This window comes from Microcaecilia unicolor, chromosome 10 (genome assembly GCF_901765095.1).
Source record: "Microcaecilia unicolor chromosome 10, aMicUni1.1, whole genome shotgun sequence".
NCBI classification, from domain to species: domain Eukaryota; kingdom Metazoa; phylum Chordata; class Amphibia; order Gymnophiona; family Siphonopidae; genus Microcaecilia; species Microcaecilia unicolor.
Window position 1 is genome coordinate 79,484,217 of NC_044040.1, and position 14,947 is coordinate 79,499,163.

Below are 14,947 nucleotides of genomic sequence, written 5' to 3' on the forward strand. Positions count from 1 at the left end.
ACAGAAATCCACGCGTGTGCAAAGTGAGGCTCAGGCAGGGTGGCATTTCAGGAGCATGTACAGAGCATACTTGTTCACATCTTGGGCCCTAGCGAGACAGTGGAGGAGTGGCCTAGTGGTTAGGGTGGTGGACTTTGGTCCTGGGGAACTGAGGAACTGAGTTCGATTCCCACTTCAGGCACAGGCAGCTCCTTGTGACTCTGGGCAAGTCACTTAACCCTCCATTGCCCCATGTAAGCCACATTGAGCCTGCCATGAGTGGGAAAGCACGGGGTACAAATGTAATAAAAAAAAAAAAAAAAAGAAACAGCAAATCAGGTCGCAGACAAGTTGCTGGAGGCAGTAAATAGTTATTAAGGTGCCTTGACAAGGTTTGAGTAGGGTTAGGATGCTCTGGGGAGCGTGCTGTGTGTAACGGCAAGGCAGGCAAGCTGTGTAGGGTGCAGGCTAGGTAACTTAAGGAGGAGCTGGTCTGACTGCAGGACTGTAAAGCTTTGAAGGCTCTGGAGCAGGTGAGGTCTGCAGTGTGCGCTGAGCCGAGAGTTCAGCCAAGAGAGAAAGGCTACTTTGGGGCTATGGAGTAAGAGTGAGTTTGTGTGTGCACCAGGTGACCATGGTATGGGATTGGGAAATGTAGCACTGTGAGATGGCATGTGATGGACATAAACTTAAAGTGCATAATGATCATTCACTGAGCCAGGGCATGCTCTCTGTATGATGTTTATATAGAGGAGCTACCAAAATGTAAACCAGGAATATAATTCTATGCACATATAAAAGTGAGTAAAAGGTGTTATTAAATACTGTAAATACAGACCATGTGTTAAGATATAGAAATCCAGGCAGAGGGATGGGGTACTTTGCATGTTAGTTAACAATGGATGTTGGATTTTTGAGCTGTAATGTAATGAGAGGGAGTTGACAGCTTTAATGCAGAATTTATATCTCAACATGTTTGACGCTTTCTCTGAAGACAAGCAGGTTCACTGTGCCATGCCAAGTGGTCACATAACTTCAAAGGTTGCTGAACAGAATGAACTTTCCAAAGTTTTTGATGAAACTTAATTGTCTTTACTGCACACCTTTGGGGCTTCCCATAGTGTGGTGGCTGCAGAGCAACCCTGAGGGGTGTAATTATCAATGTGGGCTATTAAGATGTGTTACTTTATCAGTAACTCGTGCTAGTTTAGCACAGGCCCCATTTTATGCAATGAGACTTAGTTACTAATACTTGGGGTTAACAGTAAATTCTCCGAGGACAAGCAGGCTGCTTGTTCTCACTGATGGGTGATGTCCACGGCAGCCCCTCCAATCGGAAACTTCACTAGCAAAGGCCTTTGCTAGTCCTCGCGCACCCATGCGCACCGCGCATGCGTGGCCGTCTTCCCGCCCGAACCGGCTCGTGTTCGTCAGTCTTCTTTTGTCCGTGCTCGGTACGGTCGTGTTTGCGCTGTTCGCGCCCCTTAAGTTGACCCTCGTGCTTCTTTTGACTTTTCGCTTAAAAAAAAAAAAAAAAAAAAAAAGAAAGGGATTTCGGAGAAGGGCCTTTTGGTCTTTTTCCCCTTCCCGTATTTCCAGTTTTTGGCCCCGTTAAGTTTTCTTTCGTTTTCGGGGTAGGCCCCTTTGAGGCCTCGGGTCGAGTTTTTTCTCCCCCTCTTTTTGGTGCCTTACCGCAATTACGAGTTTTGATTTCGCCGGCGTGATTTTTCCGCCCATGTCATCGAAGTCTCCCAGCGGCTTCATGAAGCGCACCCAATGCGCTCGGGTAATCTCGCTCACTGATCGGCACATGTCGTGTCTTCAGTGTCTGGGGGCTGGGCACCGCCCGCAGGCCTGTAGTCTTTGCGCCCTTTTACAGAAAAGGACTCAGGTAGCGAGATTGGCCCAGTGGAACGTTTTGTTCTTGGGCTCTTCGTCGACATCGGTACCAGGAGTATCGAGTGCGTCGACGTCGACAGCGTCAAAACCTCCGTCCTCGGCCGCGACTGTATCGGTTGCATCGAGGCATCGACCCTCTGCAGCATCGGGGCTGAGACATCGGAAGGCTGTGTCGGCGTCGGTGGTACCGGGACCTCCACTAGTGCTGATGTCGTCAGACGGTGGTGCTTCGACTGGAGTGCAGGTGAGGGCTGTCCATTCCCCTGCTGGTGGCGGTGAGCCTTCGGGTGGGTCTCCCCCTACCTTGAGGGCTCCTGCGGTACAGCCCTCCCGAGACCGACCTTCTTTGGCCTCGGCCCCGAGGAAGCGACGGCTGGATTCTACGTCCTCCTCTTCGGTACCGGGAAGCTCCGGTGACATGCTTCGTTTCAAAAAGTCAAAGAAGCATCGACACCGGTCTCCTTCCCGCGTCGGTACCGAGAGCTCTGGGTCGCCGAGGGAGTCGGCACCCAGTAGGCATCGGCACCGGGAGGACCGCTCACCCTCTCTGTTCAGGAGATGTCGATGCGCTCCACCTTGGACAGCCCGGAACAGCCTCCACGCCCGGAACAGACTCTGACTTCGACACCTGCATCGGCTTCAATGTCTTTCTCCACAGCCGCCCTGCACGAGAGTCTCCGGGCCGTTCTCCCAGAGATCCTGGGAGAGCTGTTGCGCCCTTCCCCTCCGGTACCGGGGGTGCTTGCGCCACCGGTACCGTCGAGTGAGGCGCCGGCTGGCCCCTTGCCCGGGGTGAGGTCTCCGACATCGGTGCCGCTTGCGGTACCGACTGCGGTCGCCTCCCAGGAAGGCTCCCCAACGACGTCGGCGGAGGGAGCTTCGCCGGTGCGGGCGAGGGAGTCTACCTCTCGACGCTCACACCGTGGGCGTGGTTCCACGGAGTCGAGCCGGGCATGGCTTCAGACACAGGTTCATGAACGTGTCTGATACCGATGGTGAGGCCTCGTGGGAGGAGGAGGAGGACATCAGGTATTTCTCTGACGAGGAGTCTGATGGCCTTCCTTCCGATCCCATTCCCTCCCCTGAAAGGCAGCTTTCTCCTCCCGAGAGTCTGTCTTTTGCGGCCTTTGTCCGGGAGATGTCTACGGCCATCCCCTTCCCGGTGGTTGTGGAGGACGAGCCCAGGGCTGAAATGTTTGAGCTCCTGGACTATCCTTCTCCACTTAAGGAAGCTTCCACAGTACCCATGCATCATGTCCTAAAAAAAGACATTGCTGGCGAACTGGACCAAGCCTTTAAGTAATCCCCACATTCCCAAGAAGATCGAGTCCCAGTACCGGATCCATGGGGACCCAGAGCTGATGCGCACTCAGTTGCCTCACGACTCTGGAGTTGTGGATTTGGCCCTAAAGAAGGCTAAGAGTTCTAGGGAGCATGCTTCGGCGCCCCCGGGCAAGGACTCTAGAACCTTAGACTCCTTTGGGAGGAAGGCCTACCATTCTTCTATGCTCGTGGCCAAAATCCAATCTTACCAGCTCTACACGAGCATACACATGCGGAATAATGTGCGGCAGTTGGCGTGCTTGGTGGACAAGCTCCCTCCTGAGCAAGCCAAGCCATTTCAGGAGGTGGTCAGGCAGCTGAAGGCGTGCAGAAAATTCCTGGCCAGAGGGGTGTATGACACCTTTGATGTTGCGTCCAGGGCCGCTGCTCAAGGTGTGGTGATGCGCAGACTCTCATGGCTGCGTGCCTCCGACCTGGAGAATAGGATCCAGCAGCGGATTGCGGACTCGCCTTGCCGTGCGGATAATGTTTTTGGAGAGAAGGTCAAACAGGTGGTAGAGCAGCTCCACCAGCGGGATACCGCTTTCGACAAGTTCTCCCGCCGGCAGCCTTCAGCTTCTACCTCCACAGGTAGACGTTTTTATGGGGGAAGGAAGACTGTTCCCTACTCTTCTGGTAAGCGTAGGTACAATCCTCCTTCTCGACAGCCATGCGGCCCAGGCTAAGCCCCAGCGCGCTCGCTCTCGTCAGCAGCGTGCGCCTCAGCAAGGCCCCTCGGCTCCCCAGCAAAAGCAAGGGACGAGCTTTTGACTGGCTCCAGCAGAGCATAGCTGACATCAACGTGTCAGTGCCGGGCGATCTGCCGGTCGGGGGGAGGTTGAAAGTTTTTCACCAAAGGTGGCCTCTCATAACCTCCGACCAGTGGGTTCTCCAAATAGTCTGGCAAGGATACACCCTCAATTTGGTTTCCAAACCTCCAAATTGCCCACTGGGAGCTCAATCCTACAGCTTCCAGCACAAGCAGGTACTTGCAGAGGAACTCTCCGCCCTTCTCAGCGCCAATGTGGTTGAGCCCGTGCCATCCGGGCAAGAAGGGCTGGGATTCTATTCCAGGTACTTCCTTGTGGAAAAGAAAACAGGGGGGATGCGTCCCATCCTAGACCTAAGGGCCCTGAACAAATATCTGGTCAAAGAAAAGTTCAGGATGCTTTTCCTGGGCACCCTTCTTCCCATGATTCAGGAAAACGACTGGCTATGCTCTCTGGACTTGAAGGACGCCTACACACACATCCCGGTACTGCCAGCTCACAGACAGTATCTGCGATTTCAGCTGGGCACACGTCACTTCCAGTACTGTGTGCTACCCTTTGGGCTCGCCTCTGCGCCCAGAGTGTTCACGAAGTGCTTGGCTGTAGTAGCAGCGGCGCTTCGCAGGCTGGGAGTGCACGTGTTCCCCTATCTCGACGATTGGCTGGTGAAGAACACATCCGAGGCAGGAGCTCTACAGTCCATGCAGATGACTATTCGCCTCCTGGAGCTACTGGGGTTTGTGATAAATTATCCAAAGTCCCATCTTCTCCCAGTGCAGAGACTCAAATTCATAGGAGCTCTGCTGGATTCTCGGACGGCTCGTGCCTATCTCCCAGAGGCGAGAGCCAACAACTTGTTGTCCCTCGTCTCGCGGGTGCGAGCGTCCCAGCAGATCACAGCTCGGCAGATGTTGAGATTGCTGGGCCACATGGCCTCCACAGTTCATGTGACTCCCATGGCTCGCCTTCACATGCGATCTGCTCAATGGACCCTAGCTTCCCAGTGGTTTCATGCTGCTGGGGATCTAGAAGACGTGATCCACCTGTCCACGAGTTTTCTCAAATCCCTGTATTGGTGGACGATTTGGTCCAATTTGACCCTGGGACGTCCTTTCCAAATTCCTCAGCCGCAAAAAGTGCTGACTACGGATGCGTCTCTCCTGGGGTGGGGAGCTCATGTCGATGGGCTTCACACCCAAGGAAGCTGGTTCCTCCAGGAACGCGATCTGCAGATCAATCTCCTGGAGTTACGAGCGGTCTGGAACGCTCTGAAGGCTTTCAGAGATCGGTTGTCCCACCAAATTATCCAAATTCAGACAGACAACCAGGTTGCCATGTATTACATCAACAAGCAGGGGGGCACTGGATCCCGCCCCCTGTGTCAGGAAGCCGTCAGCATGTGGCTTTGGGCTCGCCGTCAGGGCATGGTGCTCCAAGCCACATACCTGGCAGGCGTAAAAAACAGTTTGGCCGACAGGCTGAGCAGGATTATGCAACCTCACGAGTGGTCGCTCAACTCCCGAGTAGTGCGACAGATCTTCCAGGTGTGGGGCACCCCCTTGGTAGATCTCTTCGCATCTCGAGCAAACCACAAGGTCCCTCAGTTCTGTTCCAGGCTTCAGGCCAACGGCAGACTGGCACCGGATGCCTTCCTCCTGGACTGGGGGGAGGGTCTCCTGTATGCTTATCCTCCCATACCTCTGGTCGGGAAGACTTTGTTGAAACTCAAGCAAGACCGAGGCACCATGATTCTGATTGCTCCCTTTTGGCCGCGTCAGTTATCCTCCGAAGAACCGTGGAGATTGGAGTGTTTTCCGACCCTCATCACACAGGATGAAGGGCACTTCTGCATCCCAACCTCCGGTCTCTGGATCTCAGGCCTGGATGTTGAGAGCGTAGACTTTGCCTCTTTGGGTCTGTCAGAGGGTGTCTCCCGCATCTTGCTTGCTTCCAGGAAAGATTCCACTAAGAGGAGTTACTTCTTTCTATGGAGGAGGTTTGCCGTCTGGTGTGACAGCAAGGCCCTAGATCCTCGCTCTTGTCCTACACAGACCCTGCTTGAATACCTTCTGCACTTGTCTGAGTCTGGTCTCAAGACCAACTCTGTACGGGTTCACCTTAGTGCAATCAGTGCATACCATTACCGTGTGGAAGGTAAACCGATCTCAGGACAGCCTTTAGTTGTTCGCTTCATGAGAGGTTTGCTTTTGTCAAAGCCCCCTGTCAAACCTCCTACAGTGTCATGGGATCTCAATGTCGTTCTCACCCAGCTGATGAAACCTCTTTTTGAGCCACTGAACTCCTGCCATCTGAAGTACTTGACCTGGAAGGTCATTTTCTTGGTGGCAGTTACTTCAGTTCGTAGAGTCAGTGAGCTGCAGGCCCTGGTAGCCCAGGCCCCTTACACCAAATTTCATCATAACAGAGTAGTCCTCCGCACTCACCCTAAGTTCTTGCCAAAGGTTGTGTCGGAGTTCCATCTGAACCAGTCAATTGTCTTGCCAACATTCTTTCCCCGTCCTCATTCCTGCCCTGCTGAACGTCAGCTGCACACATTGGACTGCAAGAGAGCATTGGCCTTCTATCTGGAGCGGACACAGCCCTACAGACAGTCCGCCCAATTGTTTGTTTCTTTTGATCCCAACAGGAGGGGAGTGGCTGTGGGGAAACGCACCATATCCAATTGGCTAGCAGATTGCATTTCCTTCACTTACGCCCAGGCTGGGCTGGCTCTTGAGGGTCATGTCACGGCTCATAATGTTAGAGCCATGGCAGCGTCGGTAGCCCACTTGAAGTCAGCCACTATTGAAGAAATTTGCAAAGCTGCGACGTGGTCATCTGTCCACACATTCACATCTCATTACTGCCTGCAGCAGGATACCCGACGCGACAGTCGGTTCGGGCAGTCAGTGCTTCAGAATCTGTTCGGGGTTTAGAATCCAACTCCACCCCCCTAGGCCCATGTTTTTTTTTTCTGTTCCAGGCTACACTCTCAGTTAGTTGGATAAATTGTTAGGTCAATCTCAGTTATGTCCTCGCCGTTGCGAGGCCCAATTGACCATGTTTGTTGTTTTGAGTGAGCCTGGGGGCTAAGGATACCCCATCAGTGAGAACAAGCAGCTTGCTTGTCCTCGGAGAAAGCGAATGCTACATACCTGTAGAAGGTATTCTCCGAGGACAGCAGGCTGATTGTTCTCACAAACCCGCCCGCCTCCCCATTGGAGTTGTGTCTTCCATTGTCTTTGTATTGCTACATACGGGACTGACGAACACGAGCCGGTTCGGACGGGAAGACGGCCGCGCGAGGACTAGCAAAGGCCTTTGCTAGTGAAGTTTCCGATTGGAGGGGCTGCCGTGGACGTCACCCATCAGTGAGAACAAACAGCCTGCTGTCCTCGGAGAATACCTTCTACAGGTATGTAGCATTCGCTATAACACCTCTTAACAGGAGTCTACATTGATAACTTGCTTCTAAGTGTCTGTTTTACTGCTGGCCCAGTTGGACATACACTCACAAATAGGGCTGTACCAAATATTTGATTTCATTCGGCCCCAAATTTGTTATTTGTATTTGGCCGAATAACGATTTAAATTTGAATAATCTGGGGCTCCAACTGTGCTAAATCCTACTGAAATAAACACTTGGTCTCTGATTTCACATTTCTTCTTTTGTTATGTTAAAGCTCAATGCTTGGTATTCATATTTGGCTGAATAATATTTTTCATTGTTCTTAGTCATCCGATTAGTAAAATATGCTATTCAGTACAGCTCTACACACAAACAAACCATAAAATAGAGCTCTGTGTTAAATATTGTTTATCAACATAGGACTTAAAGACCTAACATGTTTTGCTAACCGGCGTTATCAGGGGTTAACATTTTCTATTTATAAATGAGACACATAAGAATACTAAAATAATAATCAAAGGCCAAATATAAAAATAAAACATGGAGCAAATAATTGTATAATCTCTATTTATAACATATGTATTTTTTTAAATTCTTGCCAATACATTCAAAATACAGACAAAATCAAGTACATAAAACTAAGGGGTTCTTTTACTGAAGGGCATAAATCCTTTAACCAGCACTTACTGCACAGAAACAGCAGGCTACTTCATGACTGTGTTAAGGGGTTTTGTGGTATTTGTTTCCATGCGTTACTGCATTTTTCAGATTTTTTTTCCCCCTCAATGGGCCTGGCGTGTGGAGAGTGGCATGGAAGTGTTGGCCGTCTAGTGCATTACACATACTGTACACTAAGGATTAGATTCTGTCAATGGTATCCAAATTGGGCGCTGAAATTTATAAACTTTGTTCCGAGTTGGGCATCATTTATAGAATACTGCTTATCGTCAGGATCTGTGCCCAAAATTGGGTGCTTGTCCCGGCACTAAGCACTACCAACTGAAATCTGGTATAAATCCTTGCCTAAATTAGGTGCAGATCTGCTGTGTTCAATAACACTTTGTACAAATTCTAGGAACGCCCATGATCTGCCCGTGGCTATGCACCCTTTGGATCCACGTGGAAGAGTTTGTGTACTACTTTATAGAATCACGATTAGGAAGATGTGGACGTAAATTTTAATTGTTGCTAATTAGCACCAATAATTAATAGGTCCCAATTATTGGCTCTAATTGGCTCGTGCAATTAAATTGCACACACAAATTGGGTGTGCGCCCAAATTTGTGTGCACAGTTTTGAGCACCATTTATAGAACTTGGGAGTATCTGGCTAATGCAGAGCTTAATGTAGGACTACTTACTGTCTCCTAAATAGGATATAGTAAGTGGTCCCTCCGTTAACACTGAGTAGATGCTGTGTGCAATAAAAATAGTGGGAATGCTTCCAAAAGATGCTGCATAAAATTTGCAGCTACCACGCGGTAATTGCAAATTTTTGTGCATTTTAATAAAAGGGTTCCTAAATGAATTAAATAATATATTCATTAAAAACATTTGAAAACATCTGCAGCCCCATTTTGAAAGGACATAGAACTCAATTCAAATGTCTAGATCAGGATGTCTCCAATTTCAGTAGTATTTTAGAAAAGAATATGCTGACTTAGGAGCTGTTCTAAAATACAGAGAAATGGACATTTATGCACTGAGTGCAGGTGGCATAAACATCTGTTTTAGAAGAATAAATCAAACATATAAATAGCAAGTGACCGACTTACCTGCAAATGCGCAGTAGAGACTTCCCTCTCTGTCCTGCCCTCACGTCAAGACGTGATGACGTCAGAGGGCGGAACAGAGAGGGAAACGGAGTCGGAGTCACTGTCGGACGCTGCTGCCTGGAAACAAACAACCTCCCCCCTCCCCACATCCCTGCCGCCGCTCCCGCCCTCCTCCGTATCGGGCCACCTGCACTGACCTGACAGCGCCTCTCACCTCCATGTGGAAGTGCTGCAGGCAGCAGCAGAGTGATCTGCTGCTGCCTGCAGTGCTTTCACACGGAGGTGATAGGCGCTGTCAGGTCAGTGCAGGGGGCCCGGCACGGAGGGGGGAGGGAGCGGCACCGAGGAGGGTAGCTGGAAATCTCGCCCGTTTTAACGGGCTTAACGGCTAGTATATAGATTATTGATGTGTTCAATGCCGGAACATAACTGATTATGTTGTAAAATGGCCACATAACTGTTTGTACGCTGAAAAATAACAGGTTATCTTTGCAATCTTAGAAACATAACCAATTATTATCCTGAACTGTCATAATGACCACTTTGCTTGCCAGTTTGGCATTTGGCAGGGGGACAAAAACACTGGGGGATTAAAGGGGCAACCTCTCAACAGTGGTGTGCTGTTCAATAGCAGCTGTTTGCCAAATCCTAAATGTTCTTGGTAACTCCCAACATCTATTTTTTTTAAGGACATAGATATTCAGGCCCCTTCTGAAATGAGGAATAAACCTCTGAACTTTCCACGCCCTTGTCCTACCCAAAACATGCCCAGACAACGCCCCTTTCATTTGCATGCACTTTGGTTTAATACATGCATAGTCCCACTTTATATAAAATGGGAACTTAGAGGTTTATGCATGATAAACGTTTAACAGCCAGTTTATGCATGTGTTAAATGCAAATAGAATTGTAAAATGACAGCCAGGATATGGGATATATTTTCATGTTTTTGATCAATATATTATTTAATTCATTTACTTTTATTTGATTTTATTTTTCTGTATTTTAAATGTTTTATCTATTTACAGTATATATGGTTTTTTGAAATTATTGTCTATACCACTATTTGCTGTGTATTTTATTTTTATATTTGGCCTTTATTATTTAATTTATTGTTTTTATGTGTTATAAATATCCAGCATAATAATCCCTGCTGCAGCCTGTTGGCAAAGCAGGACAGGTTTTTATGTAATCACCTTATGCCAGTAAACATTTTTTAACACAGAGCTCTGCTTTTGTTTTATGAGTACACACTCCTTTCTTTTGCATTTTGTTGTGGTGCACCTGCCTCTCTGTTTCTAATGCCAATTGGACATGTACTAATAAAACTCTGTGGCTTTTTTCTTTAACATTTACCCTAATTTGCTCCTGAACTTGGCCTAAAATTTTATTTCACTTTCATATTTCCGTGCTCTTTTTTTTTTTTTTTACTCCAAGTTTTAACTTTTTCTTTAGTGTTTGATCAGTGGCAGAATGCCATTGTTTTTTTTACATTTCTTAGTGATATTTTTTTCAGATGAAAGATTTTTCAAGCTTTTGATAAATTGATATTTTTTTTCGAAGCAGGCCAGCATCTTTATATTCTGTCTTAGGTACACCTGAAAGATTTGTCACTGACCATCACAAAATGTGTTGTGTTTGCTGATGCACATGCTGATAGCTCTGAAATCTCCTACAGAATGGCTCCTAGAAAGTTCTTACCTTCTTTGCAGATGAGCTAAAGCCCTGCTTCATGAAGTTGAGCATAGTTGCTCAACTTCTACACTTGCTCCAAGGATAGTTATGATATTTAAGCCAAGTCTTAGCATCCCACTTGAGTCCAAAGATTCGTTCCAAAAGCCGAAAGTAGCAAGCACATAATTTCAGCATTGCTCTTTACTGCATGACTCAGAGAACCTAGAAGCAAAGGAAATGATAACATAGTCTTGGCTTGTCTGGAGGTGAATTTAGCCTCCTGTACCAGCCTGCTCTAGGTGTTCCCAAAGCCTTTGGGTCTCCTGTGAAAATGTCACAAGGGATATAAACAGTAATGCTTTTGTCATTGACTTGGATACAGAACTAAACACTTAATTCTGCTCAGAATGACTTGAAGGTATCCTGCTGGAATCACAGTCAGACTTCCTATTCTGTTCTCAAAGGAGACAATAAAGTTCAGGGAAACCAAGAAATGTATTAACATGTATAAAACACCTGTTTTTCCCCATTCACAATTTACAGTTGGGCAGCATACTACATCTGTTCCTGTTACCCTCAAACAGAATTGACTTTATAGAAGCATGGTGATGTTGATTATCCAATAAAGGTCTACCAATCCTGCAAGATATTTGCAAGGGTTCAACATGGAGTTAGTCCACATGTTCATATCACATTATGGTCTAGAAATGTCCTTCATGGTGCTTTTGAAGGGTAAATTCCAGTTTATTCCTAGGGTTCATTATTATAATTTTTGGTTCTCTTCCACATTCTCAATATTCTAAGGAACAAAATAGAAGAAAAAGAGGCCTCCCTAACAAAGGCATGTGGCATGTTTCTTTTCATTTATGAGGAAGACAGCCCTTAGGTGGGGAATTCTGCTTGCATGCATAGTGAGCCACCTTGTCTTCAGACAATAGAAACTTGCTTATCTGTAGCAGGTGTACTCTAATGACAGCAGTCCACAAGGCTTACAATCCATCTTTCTCATGGGAGATGTTTGAGTTTTTCTGTAAAGAACATAGGAACTTAGAGTGGTTGTGGAACACTACAGAGCAAGACATTCTGCATATATATAGATGAGAGGTTTTCACTTTTTACCAGAAAGCTCTGGAAATTCCACTCTACTCTGCAGCAAGCACAGTCACATTATCATTTTATGACACTGAGGTCCTTTTACTAAGCTGTGGTAGAAAGTGGCCTTAGCGCACTTTTACGCAGGTTTTTCTCACACGCTAAAGCCATTTTTACTGCAGCAGTAAAATGGCCAGTTTTCCATTTTTCCAGTTAATGGCCATGTGCTAATGTTTCCATTGGCACACGGGCCAAACGAGCACAGCAAGGGTGACAATAGAAAGAGCAGACGATGGTCGAGTCAATCTTCTTTATTATAAAGTGCAAGATTGGCACACAGCCATGAAAACAAATTCGCATGTTTGAAGACGGTAAGGGCTGACACACTAATCCTGCGCTGATCAGTTAAGGGCCCTTTTAATAAGCTGCAGTAAGCACTAACTCTTGCTTACCTCAGCAAAAAAAAAAAAAAGTGCTTACCGTGCGGCGTTCTCAGGTGATATTCCCAAGTTCTATAAATGGTACTCAAAACTGTGCACACAAATTTGGGCACACATCCAATTTGTGTGTGCAATTTAATTGCACGAGCCAATTAGAGCCAATAATTGGGACCTATTGGTGCTAATTAGCAACAATTAAAAGTTATTTTTTAGCACTGGGGGCGGAAAGTAGATGTCTACTGCACTAATCAGCACAGCTACATCACTGTGTACTAACCAGTTAGCATGTGGTTAACACATGAGCCCTTACCACCTACAAAATAGATGTTGGTAATTGCTTATGCACTAATGGGAAAATTAGCGCATACCCATTAATTCAAAAAATAAAAAAACAGCCATTTTACCCATGCGGGAAAAATGACCTTAGCACGCGGGAATGACCTACCTAAGCACATGCGCAGTAATGTCACTGTGCTAACTGATCAGTGCAGAAATGGCCACTCTCCGCCCCCAGCATGACCTCTGTGGAAAAAAATTAAAATATTTTTTAGTGCATGGTTTCGCATGCAAATCTCAAACTTAACACAGGATGTCTGAGTGTATCCCGCAGTATCCATTTTAAGCTGCGGTAAATGTATGCTAACATTTGTCACAGCTTGGTAAAAGGACCCTATGATTAACTGCTGTCTTTGGGGAACACTGCTTACAGGTAAGCAAGCTTGCTTTCATGTCTGCTGAAAGTAATATTCTTTTTAAATCATGATATTTTTATATGACATCCTCCTTTTTTTTTTCTTAGGTTCTGAAACATGATTTTCAAATACCATCCCTAACATCTTTCTAACATTTCACAGGTCTTTCTGCCAGTCCTATGACATGAAGCAGCATTCTACCAAGGTTTTCCGTGATATTGTGAATGCTCTGGGCTCTTTTATCCAGTCACTCTTCCTTGTACCCAACACAGGCAGCACGACAACTACAACAAACCAAACTGGTATCTCTTGTAAAACCCTTTTTTTGCTTTTATTATTTATACACATTTGTAAGACCATGAAACTTAGGAATGGAAAAATATTTAGACAACTTGGATGTCATCCAAAACATCTCTAGCAAGGGACACTTTTTTAAAATGACTTAGGGCTCTGTTTACTAAGGCGCGCTAGCGTTTTTAGTGCGTGCACAAAATCAGCACGCGCTGTGTAGGCGCCCAGAGGAATATTGTGGCACCTACACAGCGCGTGCTAAAAGCACTAACGCACCTCTAGCGCGGCTTAGTAAATAGGGCCCTTATAATGCAACGGGAAGGGAATTGCTTTTTGCATGCCTCTTTTTTGCTACTTTTATATGTTCCCTTCAATCTTTCCCCTCCTATAAGGCCTCTCTGATTCTGTGTGGGCACGCAGCAGCTGAGGATTACTATGAATCATTTCAGGCCTGTACAAGCTGCAGCTTCCCCTCCTGGGTCTGGACCTGCTGCAGCAGCTACATTGTCAATTACTCCATGTAAACATTTAGGGGTCCTTTTACTAAGGCACACAGATGGATTTAGTGTGCACGAACAATTAGCATGCACTAAATGCCTTGCAGTAATTATAAACTTTTCTGCAAAGCACACAGTTTGACTATTACCCCTTGTGTTTATTTCTTCATCTATACATAATCAGTTATTGGGGAGCCTGTTGATACTTTATGTTCCTGATTACTTCATTTTCTTATTATAATGGGTAGTCCAAACAAAAAGTACAAAGGTCTTTCAAGAATGGGATAAGTACTCTTTTATTAAAGACCTGATAGAGGCCATGTTTCTGCGTAAACAGAACGCCTGCCTCAGAGGTCAATTCTAAAATATGAGCAAAAAATAATTAAAAAAACGTAAGTAAAACATTAACAGGAAACTGTTCTTTGACCAAACATTGCTTATATGAAATACATTGGGAAGTGATTTACATGCATAAATAATCCATCTAAAAACAGTACATAATAAAAAAGTATGGTAAAATATGTCTGCTAAAAATGAAAATACAGGTAATGAATAAATTAGAATATGAAAAATCATATCATAAATATAAATTGTGTAGTGTGACCAGAATTATGTAGGGTACATTAAAAAGTGATCTATATGCAGAGAAAATCTATGTGGAAACCATGCATGATAAAAGAGAGTTGTACAACTGATATATAAAACATGCTAACACAAATAGTGTAGTGAATGGTAAATATAAATGAGTTTGTAACTGAAATGTGTCCCACTGTGATCTTAAACCAGGGACTGAGCCATATTTGCTAGGGTTAGTCTGCATTTGATGTCGGGGAGAAGGAGGAGCAGACAAAGAGCAACAAAATTGTTGAATCTTATTGTTAAAGAAGTCGGCCAAAGAATTTGAAGAGGAAGGTTAGCAGAAAAGTTAGCATGGTTTAGGACAGCTGAGTCTTTATGAACCAAAGGTCTAAAGATAGAGTGAAATTTCCATGTCGGATTTGAAGACTTAATGATTTTGGCTGAGAAGAAGGTTTGTTTAGTCTTCCACAAAGAAAGATTGTATTGACAACGTCTAATAAATCATTCAGTTGTTTGGACTTCCTCCAG

General features: G+C 46.0%; 1 protein-coding gene across 1 annotated transcript in view; it reads left to right on the forward strand.

The window, feature by feature from the left end:
• MON2 (MON2 homolog, regulator of endosome-to-Golgi trafficking) overlaps window positions 1–14,947 on the forward strand; it is a 461,654-nt gene that overhangs the window by 185,650 nt on the left and 261,057 nt on the right. Inside the window, 1 exon segment of the mRNA XM_030215834.1 lies at window positions 13,215–13,354. Coding sequence (XP_030071694.1) covers window positions 13,215–13,354 — 140 coding nt within the window.